This window comes from Cygnus atratus, chromosome 21 (assembly GCF_013377495.2).
Source record: "Cygnus atratus isolate AKBS03 ecotype Queensland, Australia chromosome 21, CAtr_DNAZoo_HiC_assembly, whole genome shotgun sequence".
Taxonomy (NCBI): domain Eukaryota; kingdom Metazoa; phylum Chordata; class Aves; order Anseriformes; family Anatidae; genus Cygnus; species Cygnus atratus.
In genome coordinates, this window is record NC_066382.1 from 4,910,973 (window position 1) to 4,936,233 (window position 25,261).

Here is a 25,261-nt window from a genome sequence, read left to right on the forward strand (position 1 = left end):
GCTGCCACGTGAGAGCTTGGAAGCCAACTCAACGCTGAGAAACAACCAGGATAACATGGGGTTGCAAGAACCCACCACTGCAAGTTCCAACCAAAACAGCAGCTAAAGGGGACTAAGATACAAACTGTGCTTTCCCACTCTTCCTGAGAATGTGAGAAATCAATAGAAGAGCATTTGTGTACAGAAGGCAGAGTCTGGCCCTGAAAGGGAGGAGCTGGCTGGAATGAACTCTAGCATGAAAGTGCCATTAGCAGCGTATTAGTGCCCTCCCCCATCCCCGAGTTGAACACTGTCAGGGATGAGCACTGTGATCTCCTTCCCCAGTGATTCCCGGATCTGTTTTCTTTATTTCCTCAGATCACCGCAGACAACAACAATCCTGGGAATTGCATCTGCCCCGGAGCACGAGCTCTCACAAGAGCAGCACGGAGAAGGCCATGTCAGGGTAGACTGCGGCCCTGTGCACAATCCTGAATTTACGACGTGGCAGGAGGCAAACAGACCCTCCATCTCAAAGGCAGGATTCCCGTCCTTTCCTGCTATCTCACCTGCAGTGAAAATGAGTGGTTTTCTGCCCGTAGAACTGGCATTCCACAGTGCCACAGTCCTCCGTGGCACGGAACCGCTGAAACCCGTCATTGATGAGCTGTGTGTTTTTCTTGTGAAAGTTCTCATGGGTCATCACGTCCGAGGTGCTTGTGTAGACCTTGTTACAACCCACCTACCCCAGGCAAAACAGGGAGTCATCAGTATAGCGTTCTAATACCATGATCTTATTAACATCAGCAGTAATAAACATATGAGCAGCGCACATATATTTCAGAGTTCCATTTGGACATTTCTCCTAGGAGTATTAAGTCATCACTTTAATTCCCAGTTTAAAGACTGATAGAGCAGTCACGAACAAAAGCAACTCTCCGGGCAGAAAAAAGGGGAGGATGCAAAGAGATAAAAGACCAGCTACAGATAATTGTGTCTGTTTGGGGAGAAAAGAAGCAGAGTTCCTGCTCCTGAGGAGAAAAGAACAGACTTCAGATGCCATTACTTTTTGTCATCTTGGAGCAACATGGAACAGAGTAGGACTTGCATCTATTTGGGGGATGTGAAATTGCCTGGGAATTAGTTATTTACATCTTCCTTCCTTCTGGAAGAAAGGCCGGGTAGTGCAACACGAGGCCAATCTTTTGAGCTTGTAATATACAGGTTTCATTTGAGCAAAGCACAAACCCTATGTTCAGCTGATCTTAGCAAACTGGTGGCTTTTTTTCCCTGTCACTGTTCAAGACTACCACTTCAATAATGTTAAACTCGTGCAGCAAAATGGGAATGGTGTGACAAAGACGGAATGCTGAAAACCTGCCTTCCTCTGGGTAAAGCGGGCAACTTTGCCATATTGAGTAAAAAAACACTGGAATCTGAAAACGTCCTCAGCCCTGCTGAGGGAGGATTTTTTTTTTTCCTTTTCTTCTCTAGCACGACGTGTGCCAATGCCTGCACCATCTCAGAAGTGAAGAGAACGAAAACACCACCTCTCAGTTCAGCCCAGGTTGATTCAAACAGGCAATAACAAAACCCATGACAAATACCCAGAAAAAAAAATAAAAAGGATCTCCAGCTATTTCCAATATAAAAGAGCCTCTCTCTCTCTGCACTGACACCTTGAAAAAAGACAGACCCTGCACGGCATTAAAAAAAAGAATTAAACAAAAACCTCCTTAGGAATAATTTGCAATGCAGCTCTTGGTGCTAAAGCCTAAAAAAATGTCAGTTTATATAAACAACTAACTGAATTTTATCCACACCAATTATGGACATAAAGAAAAAAAAAACCCATGAGATGGATGGCACAAATCCTGCCATTTAAGCAATATTTTCTTTAATTGGGAGTTTATGTTCGGACACCTTTCCTGTAAGACACTGCTTACATGGGCATTATTTTACTGGAAGACAGTGGGCACAGAATGGAATTACCCATATATAGTTGTGGAAAAGAGGGTCTCTATTCAAAGGCAGAGTGACTTAAAGCTGTGAAACGTTCCTTGTACTCTAAAAAAAATTAAACAAATCCCATCCTGGTCGATTGAAGAAACTGAGCAATGAATATTATGAAGAATAACAGAAAATGTCCTCAAGAGAAAGTCACATGAAGTTCCCAATTTATCAACAGCTTGTAAGCACATGCTTAAACCAACCCCTATTCAGGACAGTACTTGAGTGCATGCCTAACGTTTAAGTATGTGCTTAAACCCCATTGACTTCAGAGAGCTTACCTGACTTCAAGTCAAACATATGCTTAAGTCTATCCCAGCAAAGCATTTAAGCATGTGATTAAGGCCTTGTGACTGTAACTGGGGTCTTAAACTGCTGGGATCGGGCAGGAAGGGAGACAGGAGTTAGAAAAGCTTTTACTAAGGACTGCCTGATTCTTCTCAGTTTGCAACATTCTCACAGCAATGGTTTAGGCCATGATTTTAATGAAACAAGCATATATCAAACCCTCTAATCTAAGGCACAATCAGGGTAAGACCTAAACAATTTGGTGTGTCCGTGTTTAAAAACAGCCAAGGGGTCACAGTTACATCCGGGCAGCAGCCCCAGCTCCGGGCATGCTGCTGTTGGAGCCTGGCTCACAGCTGTGAATCAAAGCTCACAGCTGACACTACAGAAAAGTAAACTCCAGTACCACTGGCAGAGGAGATTGAGAACCAGGGGTGTCAAGTCTAGATAGGTGACATTAAAATTTAATTACTTTAGAAACTGATTATGGAGGAAATGAACCCAATGTTAAAGGGCAGATGTTCCACAGAAAAGTCTGATTTTAAGGGAGTGCCAGACCAGATTTGGTGGAGGCAGCAAAGTGCTGCTGCAGAGAGGCCCCCAAATCTCAGAGAAGGGACTTGCCTGAACAAGTGAAGCCCAGGACTGCAAGAAAACCTCAAGCCCTTTGCCTCACTGCATGCACAAGGCTTCTACAACCAAGTAGAAGCGGACGAGTGCAGCGAGGGAACAGCTTCTCCGGAGAGGAGCCTGAATCAGAGGCGAGCAGGACAGGCTCAGAGCAATTTTCATCGCCCCTTTGCTCTCTAGCAAGGAAGGGTTGGGCTGCCTGGACGCGAGGCTCCTTTCAGTCCACCCAGAAAGGACTCAGCTCACACAACAGCTCTCTGTTCACTTTGTGTGCTACCACGGAGTCCCCGGCGCAGCCATTACCTGCATGCAGTGGTAGTGTGTGCTTTTCCCGTTCAGGTGGCAGCCATGGTAGTACACGCTGCAGTCATCCAAGGGGCTGAAGCGCATGAAGCCGTGCTGGAGGGAATTATCACGTTTCTTGTGCATGTTGTAATGCCGAATCACATCCTGTTTACTAGTGAATCTCTGGAGAGATAGAGAGAGAGACAGAGTGAGACACACGTGATGGGAGTGGGTGAGTAATCCTGGGGGCAGGGTTTTTTTGTTGTTGTTGTTAATAAACTTATGGTATTGGGAGTCTAAAGCTCAGCAGCGGTCACCCCAAGAGAGTTAGATTAAAGACAAACTGTGTGCGTGTATTTTCTTGGTAAAGGGAAAGTGTATGCACATGAAAACTTTTAAGTAAACATGACACTGGGGTGATGTCCAGAATATGCTCCCTGCAGCTTTAAGACTGCAATTCTTCTAACATAATTTTAGCTGCTACTATCTCAAGAACTGCTATAGTTAGAAAGCAAGCCAGTGAACTAAACAGCCTGCAAGAGAGTAATCCCAGCTTCCAAATCCCTCTCTGTAGTGGTTAGCAAGACACTGGCTGCCACATTCATGTCAGACTAGAAAACACTGGGAAAAACACTCTGCTCTTTTACAGCATCTTCCCGTTATCAGTCGTCTGCCACCCCTGCAAGGTGGGATGGCTGTATTAGGGAACAGGGGCACAGAACTTTCTTCCAGTCACAGGAAAAGCTGGTAGCAGAGCTCAGAGCTAAATCTGGATGACCAGAAGATCCCTTTCACCGTCTACCTGCTTGAAGTAATGAAGGGGTACCCCACTCTCGGAGCAGGCTAAGTGCCTTTAAAATGAAGCTTTTTATTTCTACTTCCCACAGACATCAATATTTAACAGAGAAGGTGGGAAAGTAAATCTGATTTTTTAAAAGAAATCAATATCCATTTATTTTGAGGAGTAATTGAAAAGGCCTGTATTCTAATGTTTAACAACTTTTCCAGTCTCCCTCACAGGAAACAAATGATTATCGCTTCCACTCTTTCCTCCTATAGTATCAATCCTGATCAATTTCGTTGGTATTGGCATGGGAATAGATGGATATAGATTTCACCGGGAATCCCTTGGAGGCTGGAGGTAAGATTTCCCAGGGTGTACATACAGGATTGCTATTGCCAATCATCGTTAATTTGTGCCCACTTATTACAGAGCGTTACTTATTATAAAATATATCTCAGCCATAAAATAATTTGCATTTTAAAAAGCAGCCTAAATCCTTATTCCCTGCGAGACCAGACAGCTCCTTTGCAAGCAGCTTCCAGACTCCTTAGGAAATAATCATGAGGCCAATCATAATAATAGTTTTTTTCTCTCTTTCCATTCTTTGTGTTTCTCTCTTCGTGGTGCACAGCTATCCATGCCGCAACTGGGACAGACTCATCTTGATTACCGAACGCTGGGCTGGCAGGACACTACACGCATCCCAGAGAAAAACCCTCCTTGGATCAATAGAAACCCACAGTCGAGCTCAGCAGAGCCAGATCAACTTCCCGCGCTGTGGTCAGACTCATTCCTTTGAGACCAAAAGGTCTCCTGGGGTAGGGCAGAACTTGTGTCTGCTGCACGGTAGAGGCGAACTCTGGGATTCCCCCTTACACACACGCAGCCTGACCACAGAAGTGGCAGAGGCGAGCTCACAGACCTGGGAAGAGGGTAAACACACACGGCACGTGACTCGGCTGCCTTGACGTCGCTGCCCTGGCACTTCTCCCAGCAATTACGGCATCGCACATGCTCCTGCCCCCACGCTCTCCCCACAGATCCCGGCCTGCTGCTGGTCTTATTGGGTGTTTTGTTGCAGCTACTGCTGCTACAGCCTCGCTTGGGCAGCAGGAGGGGAAGAGGCAGACTACCAGAACAGCATGCCCTGGTTTCAGGCACAATTTGTAACACGGCAGAATTTATTCTCCTGGTTTCGCTGATGTAAATCTGGAGTAGCTCCCACTGACTTGAGCTGATCTATATATTCTAGCAAATTCAAAATATATCTTGCCCTCTTTTCAGAGACAAAGAGCGATGAGGCATGTGTGCATGTGGGACGAAGCACAGGAAGACACGAATCTTCCTGAGGCAGGACTTGGGAGCTGTGCTGATCCCTCTTCCCGTTCCCTTACCTGGTAGTTGCACTCTGGGTCAAGGCAGTGGTAATGTTCTCGGTACTGGTATGCACAGTGTATGTGTCCACAGTGCTGGCTGCCAGAGAACCTGCGAGCATGAGAAGAGCACAGAAGGGAGAAAGGAAGAGAGAATGAAACGGTGTCCTGACAGCAGTGTCTGTAAGCACGGCACAAATGAAGTAGGTCCCACTCCTTCATCCCACATATTTAGGTCATCAAACCCCATCGACTTTACCACCTCCGAGGATGGTGATCCCTCCCACCTTCCCTTTCGTTATTTGTCACTGCTTAAAAAGGTGTTTCCTGAGCAAGATCCTTCTGGGCTTTTACTTCCCTGAGCTGCATGTGCTTTATTTTGAAATTCACCTCCATTATTTAGAAGCCGCTTACCTGGGGAAGAGTAAGAAGGTGCGGCTGGTTCCCTGAACTAAATACCACACAGTTCTAGTTTGGATACCTCAGCGGTGAGTTTCAGAAACTTCCCACACCACAAGGGGACAAATTAACATTGGTCAAATACGGACCCTAGGCATGTGCACATCCAGCAGGACCTCAGAAAAGCTCAGGCATTCGTTTGTTTGTACAAGTTATGCCTTGATGTGTTTTTTTTTCTAGTTGCAATATGGTGTCACGCTACTGAGAAGGCTGCAAAGCAGCAGAGGGTAAGCCACAAAGGCAGTGGAAAATTGTGGCAAGATTATGTAGGAGCTCTTGCAGTAAGATGGTGAGAGTAATGGGAGGACAGGAAGATGGATCAGCAGGGCCAGAACGAACGCTAAAGGCAGACCTGTGTGCACGTCCTTCCCCGTGCACAACAGCGCTGACCAGTCCCGCTAATCATTATTTTCCATGTGGATGCAGCATTTGCTCACAAGATACTGCAAGGCAGAACCACAGGGCTTCCAGCCTGCGTTACGTGCAATTAAGAGCAGGGCACAAGCAGCAGCAGCCAGCAACGCACACCCACTCCATTCGCCACCACCCAGCCTTCCAGGTAACAAATCTGGGAAGTCCTGGCATACGGGGTGGGAAAAAAAGGCAGAAAGCCCGTATGGTATCTGCAGACAAATGGACACTTGGACTGACAGACAGATCAGTAACTGGTGGGAAGGGTGGTGCAGCACCAAGCTGATCCGTGCAGTAATCTCTGGTGTGTGTTCCAGGGGAACCTGGAGGAGCTGAAGAGCTTGAAAGGGAAAAGCAGCGGAGGGAAGGGGACTCAGAGGGGAAACATTCAGAGATAAAGTGCCATCTGCTCAAAGGTTCCTCGCGTCACTTTGTGCTAAACGCACCAGGAGCGCACATGATAAAGGGCAACGGAAAGAAATAAGGAAGGAGAGAGGGAAAAAAAGGAAAAAAAGGGGGGTGAAGGTGTTCTGGGGCAATGGCTGGAGGGGGCAGGAGCAGGGAAGATTACGGAGCGTTGTAAGGAGGGGTAGCACTAAGCTGCAGGGCAGGAAAGGGAGCCGGGATGAAAAGCAGCACTAAGTATACATCCTGAAGTGCAGTGAGGAAGAGGAGGTCAACTGTGGAGACAGCAGGGCCTCCTGGAGATGGAAAGAGGACTTAATTGACAGAAAAGATAGACAATGCTAAAAAATTAAATGACTTCTTTGCCTCAGCATTCACAAAGGGAGATGGGGACAGATGCCAGGAGCAGACTTGCCTTTCCCTGGGGAAGGAGAAGAAATACTGCAGGAAATCGGGATCACGCCAGAACAGGTGATTGAGAAACTGGAACAAACCCCGGCAGCGGAGAAGAAACAAACCACAAGGCAAACAGCAACGCTGGCTGCGCAAACAGAGGTGTGGAGATGGGAGCGGAGGCAACGAGCCCGGCTGGCGGCGGGGCAGCGGCAAGGCTCGCACGGGGCACGGGCAGCAGCTTGAGTCACCGGGACACAAAGCAGCACCCAAGCAGCCGGTCCTGCTGCTCCGGGGCTGTGTGTCAGCAGCGTGGAAAGGCCGAGGAACTGCTCGGCAGAAAGCTTCCTCCCTGCTGCAGGGATGAGGTGGGGAGGAGAGAGCAAAGGGCTGGAGGGCTGGGGAGTGCTGGCCAGGCAGGGAGGAGGGGAAGAGAGAGAGCTGGCAAAGGCAGCTCTCCGGCAGAGCTGTCCAAAAGGGCGTCCCAAGCGAGGATGCGAATGCAGCAGAGATGCCAACTGCAGCAGCAGAAGGGCCAGGCACCAAAGAAATCTGCCTGGATGGGATGAGTTACTTGGAGCATCCTAACAGGAGCCGCTCACAGGCTCAGCTCCAAAGGCATCAGCTAAGCGAGCTCCCCAGCCCTTCAAACTCTTACCCGGCCCGCCACGTGCCCCGGCAGGGGTGTGTGTGTGTGAGTGTGTGTGCACGGGTGGGAGTGGTTGTGGGTGTGTTTGTGGGGCGCCCAGCGCAGGAAGGGAGCGGCGGGCGCTCGACCACGCTCAGCGCCTGGGGAAGGAGGGAAGCGGCACGCACAGCACCACGGGGAGAGTCTGCTCCTCCAGTCTGCAGGGCTAGGCTCCTAAAGGGTTATATTTATCCTCTGTTTCTTCTGACACTTGAAACAGTTCAAAGCTATTAATTTTTAAAGCACAGCATCTGTTTAGCTTTTCCCTAACAGGAAAGCTCACACAGCACACACTCGCTTACACGCACACACACACACCCATTTCCATGCCCATGCTCTGAGGTACATCGACACCCCGATTCATTTACATGAACGTACCCGCAATTTCCATGCACATGAGCAGGCACAAGCGCACACACACCTGATTGCAAACTCGCAGCCCATTTCAGCACACCGGTATGCAAATCCAGACTCCTAAGTTGTGTGCACAGGCACAGAGATTCATTTTCACAAGTGCAACTCCCTCCCCCTTCCCTTACTTTAATCTCTTCACTTTTTTTTTTTTTTTTTGCCAGAAAGAACTAGTCTCGATCTGGCAAGAGTTAGAACGAAAAACCAAGATAAATAAATAATAATAAAAATAATAAATAAAGAAGTCAGCATGCTTAGTGAGTGTTTACAGACTCATTACCCTGTAACGATGATGTGAAAGAAGGAAGAAAAAAACCCACCCCAATTACAAGGGGGGGAGGAAACCCACACAGAAATAAATATTTAAGCAAGTGCTGCCAGAAGCACCATCTGCTGAGGCACTAATAATAATAATAATAATTTTTTCTGTGGTCTTTTTTTTTTTAATTATAAATATAGAGGGAAAAAAAACACAAAAAAACAACCCAACCCAAACTAGCTAAGTAAGAGGTTTTGTTTTGTTGTGTGAGAGAATGGATTATCCCTGGGCAGCTTTTGGCAGTGGCTTTGGCAAACTCATTAAGCTAATTATGCAGCGCAGACATACAGTGTCGTGTCTCTCTCCCCCCCCACCCCCTTGATTTTAAGGCTTTAAACTGTTTTTAAAATTGTGTGTAAATTGAAGGGAAGTGGCTGTGCTGCCAACGGGCGGCTTGCGGAGCTTTCTGAGCAGGATGTGGTGTCCCTGAGCTATCTCAGAAGCCTCCCTCGGTTACCTGCCTGACCCCGGGGAAGGGGCTTGCAGAGCGCTCCGAGGCGTGGATGTGGTCGCGTTTACACAGGGCTCTGCTTCAGAGGGGAACTGGGGACAGAGAGTGGCATCGCCTCTCCCCCTGCAACCTCTGAGCAAAACTGAGCTCTGTCTCAGCAATAAAAGGGCGCTGCTGCTCCTGCCCCACGCTGAGCTGGGCTCAGAGCCCTGCTCTTGTTCCCAGACCCTCCCAGGAGACGGCGAGGTGCCGATGTGTGTGCAAACGTCCTCTCTTCCCATGTGGTCTTCTGCCCCCTTCTCCTGCATCATGGGTTTTGGCAAAAGGGCTGCAGGGGCATCGCCTTTGGGTCCGTTCCTGCTTCCCCTGCCCACGTGCCAAATCCTCCCTTGCAGCTCCTCAGCAGCTGGCTGCCCCCAGGGAGCTTCTGCAGATGCCAGCAAGGTGGGGAAGCACACTGCACGTTCCCCTCCCCGCTTGCTAGGAAGTGCCCGAGTGCTGATGGGAGCAAACCCTTCAGTTTTATCTCTAGAGAGAAGGGTTTGCTTGCTTCCCTACCGGTGTCTTTCCGTAAACAAGGGGCTTGCATGGTTAGACCTGTGGCAGTACGGAGGAAGGATCCAGCAGGCCAGGAGCAGGGGCTGATGAGCGACAAAAGAGGCAGGGGTTGTGCAATAACCTCCTCTGTCCCTGGTGGCATTACTCTGTGCACCACTGCAGCCTGGGCTCCCTCTCAGCATCGCTCATTCCTTGTCCAGAGCTGAGCTGAGGTGCCCCAGCCCGCACCTCGCTAACAGAGGGTTTCTCAAATAAAGGAGCTGCAAAATATCCTGGGATAAATATCCCCCACTGATGCTGAGACCTGCCTAAACCCAGTTCACTCGTGGATTCCTCCCAGCCTGGGTTCTCAGGGGCGAGATGTTCTCTGCTCGCCTCCCGTGGGCACTGGACGTGGCAGGGGGAAGAGGCAGGAGCTGGCACAGCAACGGGCACAGCCTGACAGCTAGGAGACGGCGCTCCCATTTACATCACGGGCTTCTGCAGGGAAACATTTTTCCACTATTTGTCACAACGTCTAACAGCTCTGGGGAGCCGAGCATGCTCTTGGCATGCCTGTACACCTCTCACAGCTACTGCTCTCCCAGGCAGGGGAACAGAGCGAGCACAGATGCCAGAGGGAAATGGAAGTGCCAAGGGCTGGTTTAAACACTTGGCCCAGATGGACGAGACCTCCTGTCTCCCCCCACCGCTCCACCCTCGTCCTTCCAGCCCTCTCCCCAAGAAAGTCCAGAGTTTTGCCTACCTGGCAATATACTTCTGGTAAATATTTACATCTTCGCTGACGGCTGGTTTGTCAGTGGGTAATCCGTTCCTAGTGAGAAACACACAGGGCAGAGCTGGTTAGCGGAGGGACAGGGCACAGCCGCGCTCCTGGTTTCACTCTCACACCACCACGCATCGGGAGCAAGGTAACTGGGTACCCACATGCGAACCTGGGATGGCCACAGGAAGACCAAGACCTCTGTGAGCACCCTGCAATACCACCCGTATTTGCACAGATGAAGCATTTATGTACTTTAATCACTGAAAACAACCAAACAGCACCCAAATGCCAGATGAGCTTGGGTGACTAGGCACCGTTAGGAAGCAGACAGAAGTTGCATCCTCCTCTTCCTCTGCTCCTACTCATGACAACTCTGCAGCCTGGTTTAACAAGGACACCTTTGCCCAAGGTTTGCTTGGAGTAAGATGAGCTCAGGGCATGTTCATAGCATTAGATGACAGAGTTACAACCCACGGCTGGGATATGTGCGTGTGCGCGAGAGGGAGGGGTAATTCCTGCCAGGTTTTTGGGCCCAGGGGGGTCTGAAGGGGAAGGCAGGTCCCAGACAGCAGGTAGCACTTCCTCCACCAGCACAGTTAATGAGCTGCCTTCCTTTAGCACAAAACCCTGTGTCTAGCAGGCAGCCTGAAGGAGAAGGATCAGTGCCACTCCTGTGCTCCCACGTGTGATGAGGGGACCGGGGACAGCCAGGCTGCCCCCCAGGTCACCCCAGCCCCACCACCATGCCCCAGCCAAGGCAGTCCTGTGGCACGGGAGGAGGGATCACCATGGTGCTGCAAACCCCATCCGCAGGCGGCAGGAAATGAGCACGAGAAAGGAAATCAGACTGGGATCCCAGTGCAACGCGGAGGCAGACGAGCGGAGGCTCGCAGCCCCCGCGCACAGCTCGACGGTGGCCACGGCACAGCCGGCAGCTGAGCGCCCTGGAGACTTGTCAGGCACAGAGCCCCTGGCCACGTCACCCATCACAACAAGGCACTGTGCCTACAGGAATATTTACAGCAGTGGTTTTTACTAAGAGCAGTCGCTGCCTGCCATCTGGAGCACGTACCAGGTTCATCCTGAGCGGGGACCAGATGCGAACGGCGGTAATCCTTTACCCTCTGCCATAAAGCCAACCCAAGGAGCCCCCACACCTGTCTGCAGGAGGCAGGGAGATGACTGCTCCACGGGGAGGGTGGGAAATGTGCGAGGGGCGATGCACACTTGCCTGAGTGCCAAGAGCAGCCATGTGAGGATTCAGCCCAAGTCCTCCCAACAGTAAGGACAAGCAAATCCAAACCACCAGAACAAAACAGGCAAGTGCCTCCCTCCCTGCTTGCAGCCTGACTCGGACAAATCAGAGGACTGTAAGATCGGAAGGGTCTATTAGGCAGAATTAGACCCTTTTTCAGGAGGCAGCAGAGGTTTCAGGACCCCCACCAGCCCTGGCACTCTCACCGCCCCTCGGCATTAATGCAGCATGGTGTTGTGTCTGTGCCCCTCGGTACATCACCAGCTTTCCTGCAGCTCCCACCTCTGGAAGCTAAGCTACAAAGGAAGCCAAGGTTTGGCAAGGCCTTTGGCTATCTCCATTCAGTCCACAGCATCACTGCAGAGATTGCCAGCAATGTATGTGTAGGAGGTTATTAGTGGTAATTGGGCTAATGAGTTTGCCCAGTCTGAGGGGTAATTGAATCACCTCTATTTGTGTAAGGAACAAGCAAATTGAGAAGACACAGGCCTGGTCCCACAAAAGTATGTATATGCCTAACTCCTATGAAAATTAATGGGAATTAGGCACTAAAATGTCTTCAGTGGTCTGGGATGCACAAAAGGCCCTATCTTGCCAACAGCCAGCAGAGTTTTGCCATCGAGTTAGATGGCAGCAAGGATCAGGTTCTCCTACAGCCATGGCTGGCCGCCTGGGGCACTGGAGGAAGAAGGAAGGAAGCAGTTACGATCTCGACCTCAGAGTGCTGACAGCACCACGTCCCCTTATCTGTCCTTTCAGCATACAACCCCAGGAGCTAGTGGGCTCTGGATTCATGGCTGTGACTGCAGAAGGCAGGCCACAGCCTCAGTGTAAACGAGACAAATGGAGATGTAAGGTTGACAGAGGAACAGACACAGAGCAAGCAGAAACATCTCATTAACAGTGCATTTATCACCACACCAGCCGTAATTTGCCCCTGATCCACACACAGGCTTTAGGCACAAACCCTCACTAATACACAGCTAAGAACAGTGGGAGGACACTTACTTTACTGTAGAGACTGTTCCAGTTGTGATGGAGTCTGTCTTGGAGAAAGTTGACTTCAGGTACTCGGGAGTGTTGAATGGCAATGAGACGGACTGCTCTGGGCCGGCCACGGGCGTGCTGCTGGGGGTGCTGGCGAGGGGAGCAGGGGCCAGGCTGGGTGTCGGAGCTTTTACTGGAGTAAGCTTCTGAATGTTCCTCACGTCATACTTGGAAGGGCGGCCCACCTTGCCTGTCTTGAAGGCGATGGCTCCTCCCATATCTGGGCTTCCTTCTCCAGGCTTGAAGAGGTGCAAGTACTTGACGTTTTCTAGGTCGTACTTGGAGGCCTTCTTGTACGTGTTGCCGTTCTGTGGCCTGATGCTCTCACCCGTCTTCAGCTTCTGAATGAAGAAGTCGTATTTGGAGGCCCGCGACATCAGGCCCTGCATCTGGGAACTGCTTGGAGAGGGCAGCGGCAGGATGGTGGCTTTGGTCTCCGTCAGCAGGGAGGCATCTGGACCTGGCACCCGGATGGGCTGCGACAGCACTGAGGAACCTTCCTTGCCCAGCTTGGAGCCCAGCTCCTCAGATTTGGCCAAGTGCATGGGCCAAGAGAGCTGCTCTCCAGCCTTGAGCTTGCGGATGTACTCCTCGTACTTGGAGAAGCGGGCTCGTTTGCTCATGGCGTCCTCGCCAGAGAGAGAGGCCGCGGTGGCGGTGGCCTCTGAGGTAGCAGCGTTCAGCTTGTCGAAGCTGATCTTGCGGGCCAGCTCGTCCCGCATGTTCTGATCATCGTAGCCGAACATGCCCAGGAACTCATTCATGGTGGTGGCGGCATAGTCTCGCAGCGATGAAGCTTCCCCTACAGAGAACCAGAGGGAGAGAGTCACGCAAGGGGCTGATTTTTCTTCTTCTCCTCCTATACCAGCACTAGAAGCGGGGAGGGGGGGCAAGGGAAGAGGGGAACATGATCTACTGACGTTTGGCTCACTTGTTAGGTTTTACGACTCTTAAATTAATTTGTTTTAAAAAAAAAGTAATTAATACTGGGGTAAAATAAAAAGAGTTCATCAATGCCAGGAAAATCAATTTCCTAAATGTTCTAGCCGATGGCTTTTCAGTACATTAAACAAAGTTTCATAAATGTCTCTGCACTCTTGCCTTGGCCTAATATGAAGAAAAAGTAATTTTACTGGAAGTGAGACCAACGCCGATACGCCGGGGTTTGTGCGGTTCTGTCCTTGTGTGCGGGTGCACATGGACGGAGCTGGCGGAGGACAGGGGCAGGGGTGCCCACGGAGCGGGGCCGTGAGTAGTGGGGCCGGGCAGCCGGTGTGACACGGGGCACGGCGATGTGTGGGGTGCAGCAGGAGGGGTGCAGAAGGGAAGTGGCAGAGGTGGTGACGGATTAAGGCAGGGGCAGAGCGGCGAAGGCTACGTGCCTGAGCAGCACTGAGGAGTGGGGAAGGAGTGGGGAAGGGAAGGCAAGACAAAGACAGGGTAGTTCCCCACAGCCGTTGCAGTCCTTCCCCTCCCCGGCCATTCTGTGAGGTTTCTTTTCAGCCAGCTTGCTCCCTTCCTTCTCAGTCCCAATGACTGGGGAGCTCCTTGCCACGTCCCGAGGGACAGCAGTTCAGCAAAGGCAATGGAAACGCGCTGGCAGCATCCTGAGCAGCCAGGAACAGCTTCCAGTAAGAGAAGGAAAGGGAAAAGAAGTCCATGCAGGTGCAAAATGTATCCAAGCCTTCTCTCCACTAGGATTTGGGCTGGGGACAGGAGCCCCTGATGTGGGCTCCAGAGGGAGGGACAGCCTGTTCCTGCAGCGTGAGGCAGGAAAGGCTGCTCTGCCGGGGGGCACAGGGAGGCTGAGCCAACACCGCCTGCCTCTGGTCTCCTCCTCCCTCCCCTGCTCCCCCAGCAGCCTCCCAGGCCACCGGGAGGGGAAGAACACGCATCTGGAGGTCACCCAATATCAGTGGAAAGGAGGAAATAAAGATCGCTCTGACGTGGCAGCTTGGACTCATTTAGGCTTCAGTCTGACACAGCGTTCCTCCTCCTCCTCCTCCTCCTCCTCTCCCTCTTGCTCTCTCCTGCAGAGTAAAGATTTACTGTGTGCAGGAGTCCTTCAAACCTCCCTCGTCATCTTTTCCACTCCCTCCCTCGAGCTCTCAGGGGCAAGCAGGCTCCCATGGCCAGCACCAGCAGGTGCCTCGGCAGCAGGTGGAGGTTTGGGCACTGGGTCCAGAGCTCAAACCCAGTCACTGCTGACTTGAAGCACGGTTGAAAAGGAAAGCATCGAGCCACAGAACTGGTCAATGGATCCAAAGCATGAGAACGGACCCCTAGGAGCTGGGATCTGACAAACTGGGATGCATTTACACGAGCACTTCTGCACACACCAGTCCCAGTCAATGAGCAAAGTCCCAGCTCAGCAGCCACCAGCTTGCATGAACCTGTGTCTGTGGGACTATGTGGAGGAAGAGGCCGCCTGAAACAGGCACTAAAACGTGCACAACCATGAGAGTCACATTCCTGAGTCAATACTTTTCCAAAGCCATCGAAATTATCTTTCACACACACATTTGATTTAATGAAATTAAATCATTCTGTCTTGCTTTCAGGTTGTTCTCTTTTCTACCTCTCCTCTCCACCTCCATCTTAGTGTAACCCTATGAGCAATAAAGGTGATTAATCCCAAGAAATCCCTGATGGGTCTAACAAGTGTTACAAAAAGACTCCGTTTCTGTTAAATTTGTGTCCTCTGTTCTGCTTTTCCTCTTTCTGGACCTATACAAATCCCCCAGCCTCCTTCCCAATTCCTGACTTCCAAGCCCTGAACAGAAAACCCTAGCCAGCCTGGGCCAAACTGCAAGGGGAGAAAGCCCACCACAGATGGGATCCGAAAGGAAATTCAACTATCAGGTGTGATTTTTGCTGGCTTTAACAGCTGCATTGATCAACAGCCAGCCCTTTCCCTTCTTTCTCCTGATGTGCAGCACACAAGACCCAGCACGTAGCTGGGACCCTCCCCAGTCCCACATCTCCAGTCGGTTCTGCAGATCCCAGCGCAGCTCAGGCCCCACAGATTTACAAACCCAGAGAAGATATTCAAGGAAGCCTAGCATTTTCTTCTAATACTGGGAAAAACAAAATGCTGTAGGAGACCAGCTCCTTTCTAAATTTCTCTCTTCTGCACATTTGGTGTTGGAAAGCATCTTTGGTACCCATGTGGCTAGACCTCAGACAGTACAACTAGATGCATTACCCAAAACCACGAAGGAGGATGATTTTTCAGGTCTTTTTTTGAGCTTTGCAAGGTCTATGCATAAGTTCGGGTTTCAGGACCCTCGATTTAACCCCTCATCCCCCAAACCAGCTTGCTCTCTGTCCCTCCGTTGCTCCAGTTTGGCTCTGGGTGACTGCAGCACCTTGACTGCAACGCCCTCCCTGATGAGTGGTGCTGCAGGGAGCTCTGTGGTTCCTCACCCCGTTTGAGACGAAACCCTGGCCAGTTCCCCCTGCCCAGCGAGCACACCTTCACTCACCCAGCACGAGGCCACCAGCACATCCCCTAAAGCCACAACAACCTGCATTCACTTGCAGGGCAGCTAGCCAGAGGGCTAGAGGCTCTTCTGGTGGAGGTACCTAGGGAAGGGCTCACCATGAAGAGGCTGAGACCCAGCCAACCCCTCATTGTCACCGACAGACAGCTCCCCCCGGACCCCCAGCAGGCAGAAGTGAGGCAGAAGGACAGCGGCTGGGAAACAAAATCCCTGCGCCAAGTGCGCAGCCCTCCCCCTGCGTCGCATTTTTTCTCTCCCCTTCTGTGTGATAACAAAAGGACTCCCTCTCCCCTCGCTGCCGCTCTCCATTTGTGGGCATTGCCAAAGAGCAGAGATCCGTGTGTCTCGGAGCAGCTATCGTATCACAAAGGATCCGGAGCTAGCAAAAAAAAAAAAAAAGGGGGGGGGCTAAAAATAGCCTGCAGCAGCACACTATATATGGAAGGAAAAGCAAAACAGCCCAAATGAAGAGCAAGGTCTGGGTCCTGGGGGATGGGGCATCCCGGCTCCATCCTGAAGTCTGCTTGGGAGGGGAAATGTGGAAATTTGGGGGCTGGAGAAACTGGCACTCGTCGTGCATGTTCTCCCAAGCGGAGTCTCCCCAGGAAATTTTGGAGAGAAAGCCCTCCTTGCTGAGAGCAGGGCCAGTGTTCCCCTTCTGAGGGACGCAGCCAACAGGCTAAGAAAAGAAAGGAAAACTTTGAGAGCTTGCACAGGGGGAAGCTCCCGGTGACTGCGTTAGCCCAGTATGCGAGTAATGGGCAGAGAGAAGAGCACGGGATCGTGTAGGAAAATCTCCTGGGTATGCGTGCAGCAGCGAGGGGTTGTAGGAAGGGATCTCTGTCAGAGCCTGCACGGGGAAGTCTGAATGCTATATATAAATGTGTGTGCAGCAGCACGGGTCAGTCAGAGAGCAGGAGAGGTGTGTGAATGAAGGAGGAAACGCATCTGCATGTCCAGGTCAGAGGCTGACACCCGTCTCCTGATGGACGCCAGCTTTGCAGCTCCTGAACAGCTTTCCCAGCTGATCGGGAGGGAGGAACATAAGGCAAGGCTCAGCACTGACTCCTCAGTCCCTTGTTTTCAATGGGTGGCTCAGGACAAGAAACAGGGGCCCCACGTGTGCACGTTCTCCATGGTTATAGCCCATCTTATTTCAAGTAGGACTAGGATCACTCCCCCCAACTGACCAAGAAAGCCCCGCTAGATGCAGGATCCTGTTTCCTGCATGGCTTCTGCTTTTTGCCCCAAAAAAGCTGACCAAAAGCAGCACAAGCCCAACTTTAAATGCAGCTGAGCCCTCTCGGCTCTGTGTCCTCAGTGATCAACAGGCACTCAGAGCCTTCAAAGCTGGGTTCTGCCACAAGTCCCTCAAAGCCACACCGAGAGGGTGGGCAGAGCTGTGCTCCTCTCCCGGGAGCTTCCCACCGCCCCCCAAGGCACAGGAAAGAACTCCTTTGGGGTGCAGGCAGTCCCAAACCCCGTGGCAGTAATTTACCTTGCACCCAGTAACACCAAAGGGACTTGGTGGTGAACAGCTTCGAGTCCATTTTCTGGTGCACAGCTTCTGAAGAGGAGAGAACTTTGTCCTCTCCAACACAAGAGAGGCTTCGCTCTGTGCTTTCCAGGGAAATGTCACCATCGACGTTAGCACCAGGCTTCTCGAAACACATGCTCAAGACCTGGCAGCACTTCCCTTTGCCAGGCAAAAACTAAGTGGGGTAAACCTGACCCCACACGTGCCACTACCTGCCCTAAATATAAATAAGCCTCCAGCCCCCCATAACTGCTTACACATTTTTGTGTAATCCCCTGACAATACAGCCCTAGAAAAGCATTTTACTGAGAACTGTTACCCGACAAGAGACCTCTTCTTTTTCATTTTCCACAGGTTGGCAACATATTTTTACAGCCTAGGTTCCCCTCCTTTTAGTTTTTGTGGCAAAGAAAAGCTGCAAATGCGGGCTAAAGGGAATTAAAACAAACTGAAAACTGAGTCCAGGCACAATCACCTTGTGTCTGGGAACGACAAGGGCTTTCCTATCAAAGGAAACTGAAGGTCACACTTTTCCTCATTGATCTTGCAATGTTTGTTAATTACTCTGTCACTGATGTGGCGAAGGATAATTAAACAGCTCTGTTTATATCTTATATGCATAATTATGTGCGCTGCCACTGAACTCGTGAAGACTAGAGAATGTGCCTCTCCAGAAGGGGAACGGACAGACGGAGATGAGTTTCGGCTGCATTATTAACAGGAGGAGGAAAACACAGGCATACACAAAAGGAGGAAAGTTTGATGGATTCACAAAGTGCTGGGATCAGGGGAGGGGTGTGCGCAGGTGGAGCAGATTAGGGGGAGATCTTTCAATTACGGCTCCAACCCAGCTGAGTGACAAATCAGGGGGAGGGAGCTGCTCTGCCCGAATAGCAAGCATTCAATCTGCCCTAAGCTTTTACCGAGGCTTAGCGTTCATATGGCCCCCAAAAATCAATCTGGGGGGATCTGGGTATCAGAAAATGAGCAAGAAACTCAGCTGGGGCTTTCCCCAGTAGCTCTTGCTGATTTCAGCTTTTGAATGAGCCACAGAAAAAAAAAAAAAGCAGGAGCTATATGAAAATAAGAAATGCACACACAGCCTGGGGGAAAACCGGCAACCACGCACGAGTCAGCGTCCAGCCCAGAGCAGGGGGTGCTGGAGCCGGGGCTGCATGCTGGACATCTCTGTTACAGGCTGCTATTTGATGCCAAGAAAGGGGAATTTGGGTAAAACCAGGGGATGATGAAGGAAGGATAAGAAGAAAGTTAGCACTACATAGGAGCTTGCTCCACACTTGCTGATGGTAGCACAGCCCCGAGCAGCTCAGAGTGAGAGCTGAGGCTCAGCACTGCCTGACTGCCAGGGATTTAAGGACACGGCGTCCATGCACAGGGGGGTGCAGACACCCTGGGTTTGCTCTGGCACACCCTGGCTGTCACATCCTGCAACGCTGGCCCAGTCCAATAAAGACAGGAGAAATGGGAATGCTGGTGAGGATGGCTCTCGGCTCTGCAGGCAGCCCCACAGCAGCATGCACTGTGCTGAGATGCAGGATGAATTCTGGTGTCCTCCGTCCCTCAGATCCCACAGCCAGCTCTCAGCTCAGGGTCAATCACTGCTGTGCAAGGTGCAACCGGTGGGCACGGGTGTGTTTACACACCCTGCCCACACCATACAGCCAGGGTGCATGTGAACACGTTGCAGAATCCACCAGGGATTTGCCATGAGGGCACAATTTTATTTTTTTTTTCCATGCAGAAAAATATGACCAGGAAACAACACACAACGCAGTTATCCCCATGTGAATTGCAGGAAGGAGTCTAGGGAAGGAGACCTACTCTACCACGGGATCTACAGTCTGGGAAGAGTCACCCAGACACGTCCACCCTGCGCACACCCCGCTGAGGAAGGGCACTGAGCAAACTGGGCATGGTCCCAAAAGCAAACACGCAGCAGGGAGGCAGGCAACTGCTGGGGGATTCGGGATCCTCCACCCCTCTCCTACAGCCAGCAGGCACCCAGCAGTTCAGCCTCTTCCCCAGAACACGCAGCCGAGGAGCTGCCCCACGCAGGGGTGGGTGACAGGGGGCTTACCTGAGGCCGTTCCTGCACCCAGCTTGGAGGCCACCTCGCCGCTGGAGGCCCGGTAGGCATCATCCTTGGAGGCCGTCCCGTCGGAGTCCCTGTCGTCCAGGAAGGCGCCATCCTGAGAGCCCCTCAGCGCGTCCGCGTCGTCCCCGTTGTCTTCCTCATCGCTGCAGCCCTTGGGCTGCACCATGTAAACCCCTTCGGGGGGCACCTCCGCGCTCTCGGCGCCCTTACACTCCTTGCCCTCGGCCCGCCCCAGCAAGGGCTCCTCGTTGTACTCCCCGTTCACCCACTTCTCGATCACCTCCCTCCTCTTGTCCTCCTCAATCTTCTGCACGCGGCTGAGTCCGTCCGAAAACTCAGTCCCCGGCTCCTTGGTCCCGGGCTGAGGCAGGTCCTTGTTGCTGCTCTCCCGCTGCGGCCCCTTGTCCGCACGCGCCTGCTCGGCTCCCCCGTGGTCGAAGACGACCTGGCGGCTCAGCTTGGCACAGATTGCATTTAGCTTCAGGCCGCCTTTGCGCTTGGCAGCCATTGTGGGTTTTCCTGAGGTTGCGTCAGTGCATATAGTTCTTTCAGCTGGAAAGAGAGAGGGGGAAGAAGCGAGGAAGGGCATTAGAGGGATCGGGACATCCGGAACCCAAGCAGCAAATGGCTGCTCCCAACCCGGCGCCGTCACGCGTGGCCGCGGCCGTGCTGTGAAGGGTGGGACTGCCACCTCTTCCTAAGCGCCGAGCTCCCAACCTGCCCGTCCCAACGGAGGCCGCCGGCCTCAAGGCAGAGGCAGGCATTTATGCTGGGACTGAACTGGGCCCAAAAGGCCCCCAACACCACAAGCAGGTGAGCGTGGTGTGGCCCAGCCATCATGCCTGGCTCGGAGGACATGCGATCGGCTAACAGCCTCGCGTGCTGCCTCCTTCACACCGCAGCACCTGCCTCAAGCCCCCGTCTCCATCCCCCAAATGACACCAGGCAGCAACTGCACCCCAACACCTAGAGCAGGGAACAGCCTCCCAGTCTAACCCTAGGGATGGTGAGGAGCTCACTTCATGGGCTCAGAGAAGAGAACCAGTACTGAGCAGGGAGAACCAGCAGGGATGATGGGAGCACTGGGAAGTGCCCGTGCTGCAGCCCCAGCCTGGTGTGTGGCAGCCAAATGGGAGAAAATCGCCCGGGGCTGGCATCAGTTGATCAGGCCCCTTTGCTCCCTCTGCTCTCACACACACAGGAAATTCTGCTCTCGCACTTCCCAGCACAATCAGCTAATTAGTGTGGGTTTGTTATTTTAATGTAGTTTATTCATATGTGACAGCTAGTAAAGGAGGGGTAAGAGAAAGTGGGGGGAGAAAGGAAGAAGGTAAGGTCTTAACTTCAAGGTCACGGAGAATCTTGAACTAAATGGTCCCTATCACGGAGTCACTTGCATAATTATTGCACCAACAATTAGCAAGGCTCAATCACAAATAAAAGCAAAAACCTGATTCTAAAGTAGCTGCGCTGTCTCATTTCTCTTTTTATTTACAGTCCCCGCAAGAGGCATGCAGACCGGGAGGGGTTAAAGGCCCCAAGGCAAGAGCCGGGCCTTGCAGCCGGGCCCTCCCCACCCGGTGCCACCACAGACCCCACTCTGTGTCCCCGGGCTCAGGAAGAGCACCCCTAAAGTGCTGGGGACACACATACCACTGAGCACATCGCTGGACGTGTCCCCAAGATGTGCTCTCGGACAGCGTGTCCGGCTGGAAGAGGGACCTGTCCCATGGGACCGAGACGGGGAGTCCCTCCTGGCCACTCAGCCGGCAACTCCCTGTTGAAGCCCGGAGGTGCAGCTCCACAGGAGTGCACCGAGATTAATCAGACCCCCTACAATGCATCCAGAAGCCATCGTGACAGCCCCTAATCCCATAACATGACAGCCCAATACAAACAGACTGAAACTTTAGACCTGCTGTCCAAGAGCCAGAGAGTGGCTGCTTAGCGTAAACTCCTGACAGCTTCAGACACGCTTCCCTGTCAAGGACTGCAAGGAAAATACCTCCCCACCCCCCAGCAAACCTATCAGCCCCCCATAAAAAGCGAGGCAAAATGTGCTCCTACCCATTCCAATGGTGTTCCCCCCCTGACACCGAGCCCCCCCCATGCCCTCATGCTTTCAGGCAGGGAAAGCACCTGCCTCCCCCGAGGGCATCCCTGCCCCTCCAGGAACGGGAGCTGCTCCCAAGCCATGTGCATGCACCAGCAGCAAGCGTGGAGCCACACACGGACGGGTTAAAGCCTCCCCTCTCCCCAAATCACCCCCCCGTACACCTCCCCACGCGCCTCCTTTCACACATCCCCCCACCCTGCACGCAGCCCTCGCGCGTACAGATGGGCACCGGCAGGCGCCCATAATGCTGCCGAAGCCTCTGCGTGTTGGCACCTTCCCTTCCCATCACATTCCCGCTCTATTTAGGGCAGAAAGCGCAGGCCGATCCCGTGCGCCACGGGTACCACGTTGGGACTCTGCGGAGGCTGCTGCGAGCTCCAGCTGGAGCCCGGCCAGGACCCCGAGGGCTCATGCTGGGGGGCTCGGCAAGGGGCCAGCGAGCCTCGCTGGGTGCAGGTGGCCAGGGTCGGGGCAGCCGCTGGCCGTGTTCCTGCCCGGTGCTTCCCCATCCCTGTTCCCACGACAGCCGGTGAGGATCAGCCCCGCTCGCAGCTGGGGTGACGGGGAGGGAGGCACGCGGCAACCCGCTGCCCCCCGCCCCGCGGCGACGACAGGTCCCATTATTCTGGTCTGGAGGTGAGCAGCCAAGTGCGTGCACCAGACGGCAAATGAATATATAAATATTTATTCAAAGGAAGAGGGGAACAGACGTTCCCGAGGCTGCACTTGCTGCGTACGCAGCAGCTACAGGGAGCCTGCAACTTGTCTTCCATTCCTGGCCCCGCTGCTCCTGCACCCCGGCCTCGCCCCTCCGGCACCCGGCTCCTGCCCTTCCCTCCGCACCTCTCCTGTCCCCTCTCCCTTCTCCTCCCCAGGTGGGGTTTCTTTGAGCACGGCGATGCTCTTCTTTAACGTTTTGGGCATCTTTTCCTAAAGCCTATGTTAAAACTAAAACAAGCTCAGAAAACTCCCTTTCTCCCTAACCTATAAAAGGAACCCTCCCAGAGACCTTCCCGGGACAGGACGTGCTCTGGGGCAGCAGGACTCCATCCCGTGTATATCTCCATCCCACCTGTGCACGTATGACCGCAGGGAATCAGAACTCCCAGCTTCTTCTTCCAACTTTGCAACCAGCTCTCGGCAAGCCCAGACGCATCGCTTTATCTTTCCAACCCCTATTTCTTTGTCTCTGGAGCAGGAGGGACATTCATGACCTCAGCATTTCTGTTCCCCTCTTTTGGCCTGGTAAACTTAAAGGGAGAAGGGGAACCCTACTTGCAGGGAACTGCTGGAGATGGCCCTGGAGGGACTAGAGCATCTGTGCCCAGGTGGTGGGTATGGGGTAGGGGTGCTGCAGGGGGACCCTGTGCCTGCCCGGGGTTGGGGCTGCCAGGCAGAGGGACCCTGGAGCCGTGGGGTCCCTGCCCGGCCCCGCTCCCCACCCCACATCACCCCCACATCACCCCCTGTCTGCACGGCACTGTTTAAAGATTCCTGGCTAAGTAAACATCCCCCTTCATTTTCTTCTTCCCAAAAGAAATGTTTTGATTTCGCATCAATCTGAGGAAGCCGTTTATAACCTGAGCCTGTCACGGGGACTTTTCATCTCTGCCCGGGACAAACTCTCCCACATGCTCTATTTACACTGAGCACTTCCTCGGAAAACAATGCCACCGGCAGCGTACCCTGCCGGCCCCACACCCTGCCAGCAGGCACCGGCTGCCCCACGCTGGTGAATGTCCCTCGGGGACAAGGCCTGGCGCTCGGGGACAACCATGTCCCCTGCAGAGGGCACAGAGGGCCCCGGCGCGTGGCAGCGGACCAAGAGGCTGGCACGGGTGGAGGAGAGGGTTGGGTGGTGTGGGCAGAGCCTGGGGGGCCTGGGGACCCCCCTGGATGGGCCGGGGGCTGAGGAGGGGCAGGGCAGGAGGGGCGAGGGCCCGCGCCATGGGATGGGGGCGCTGGCTGGGGAGGGCCGGCACGCTGGCACTTCAGAGGGCCGGGTGCGTTGAACAGATGGAGCTTTCATATTCCTATTGAAGAGTTTTCAGCCCAGCTGAGCAGCTCCGTTCAGGAGGGAGGTCCCAGCGCCAGCTTTCCAGGAGCTGCAAGCTCTCATTCGATTAATTATTAACGGCATTATTTGGGGCGGGGAGGGGGAGGGAAGGAGGGCCGACGCGCTGCGCGGGGCCTTTTCTTTTTTAACCGCTGTGGTACGAGCCTGACTGGAGAGCCCCAGGCGGGGCAGGAGGCACGGCCCTCAGACAGAGCCCGGCGTGTGTCCCACAAATAACGCCCTGTGCCCCCAAATCCCAGCGGGGAAGGCAGCCGAAGGTGCAGCCCCTGCGGCAAACACCTCCCCTCCAGCCCAGGCAGGGCCAGGGCACAGGCAGCAGCAGCCCGGGCCTGGCCCACGCCGTGTGGGAGTGGATGCAGCGTGTGTATTTTCCCCTCTCTGGTTTATCAATAAAACATTTTATTGCTTTTAGCTCAGGAAATGACCTTGGGTTAGTGGATGCTGTCTCTTCTGCCTGGCCTTGGGGAGTTCGCAGAGGCTCTTTAACGACCTGCACGCATGGGGCCCACCCGCGCACCGGCGGCGTGGAGCCGGGGAATGCCCCGGGTGTGGAGCTGGACCCGTCGGGCTCCGGCTCTGCTCTGGGCAGGAGCAGGAGGAGAACACAGCCACGGGAGGAGAAGTGAAACAGCCGTAAGGGTGTCCTCGCTGCAGTCCTACCAACTGTGCTCCCTGCCTCCCCAAGCCGTCAGGGCTCTCCCTGCACACCCCAGCCATGAACTGGGGGGGAAAAGCTGGGGACTCTGCCCTGTGCCTGCCACGGTGCGGTATGAATGCATTCAGCACTGCCCAAACTTCTGCCTGCAGCACTGGCGTCTCCAGCCACACATCAGTCCACTTTTCTCCCCATTTCCTACTCCAGAGCCTGGCATAGAAGGCTGGAGGCCAGACACAGCTCCCTTCAGCAAGCCTGCCCTGCTCCCCTTGGCTCAACCTGCTCAGCTGCAGCGTTTAGCCAGAATTGTGGTGAGGGGCAAAGAGAAGTAGAGAAACCAGTGATCAAGGGCAGAGGGTCCTCAGGCAGGGGCAGGATGGCAGCTCCAGCACTGCTGAAGCTCTCCCAAGCCAGAGACAAGTCCCCAAAGCCTGCAAGGCCACTACAGCCAGTGGCATGCCCCAATGGGCAACGTCCCCACCAGCATGAGCCTGGCTTTCCAGCCTCGTCCCCTCCCAGTGTCCCCAGTTCAGAGGTCCCTGTCCTGCCCCAGCTCTTCTGGTGCCCCACGTGGATGCAAACCCTCCCGGTGCCGGAGCTGTGCTGGTGTCAGCCCACGTGAGCCCTGGCCCCAGCACGCTGCCACCCCCCGTGCCCGCTCCCTGCAGCCGCGTCCGCCTCAAGAGCGAGCCCTAAAGTGTTAACGGCGATTGGTGAAATGGCACAGCAGATTGCTACAATAAAT

At 53.3% G+C, this 25,261-nt stretch overlaps 1 protein-coding gene across 1 annotated transcript in view; it reads right to left on the reverse strand.

Moving 5' to 3' along the window:
- Nucleotides 1–25,261, reverse strand: part of CASZ1 (castor zinc finger 1) — a 51,865-nt gene that overhangs the window by 25,057 nt on the left and 1,547 nt on the right. Inside the window, 6 exon segments of the mRNA XM_050714978.1 lie at nt 549–721; nt 3,211–3,375; nt 5,371–5,461; nt 10,190–10,258; nt 12,474–13,314; nt 19,651–20,220. Of these exon segments, the coding sequence (XP_050570935.1) occupies nt 549–721; nt 3,211–3,375; nt 5,371–5,461; nt 10,190–10,258; nt 12,474–13,314; nt 19,651–20,220 (1,909 nt within the window).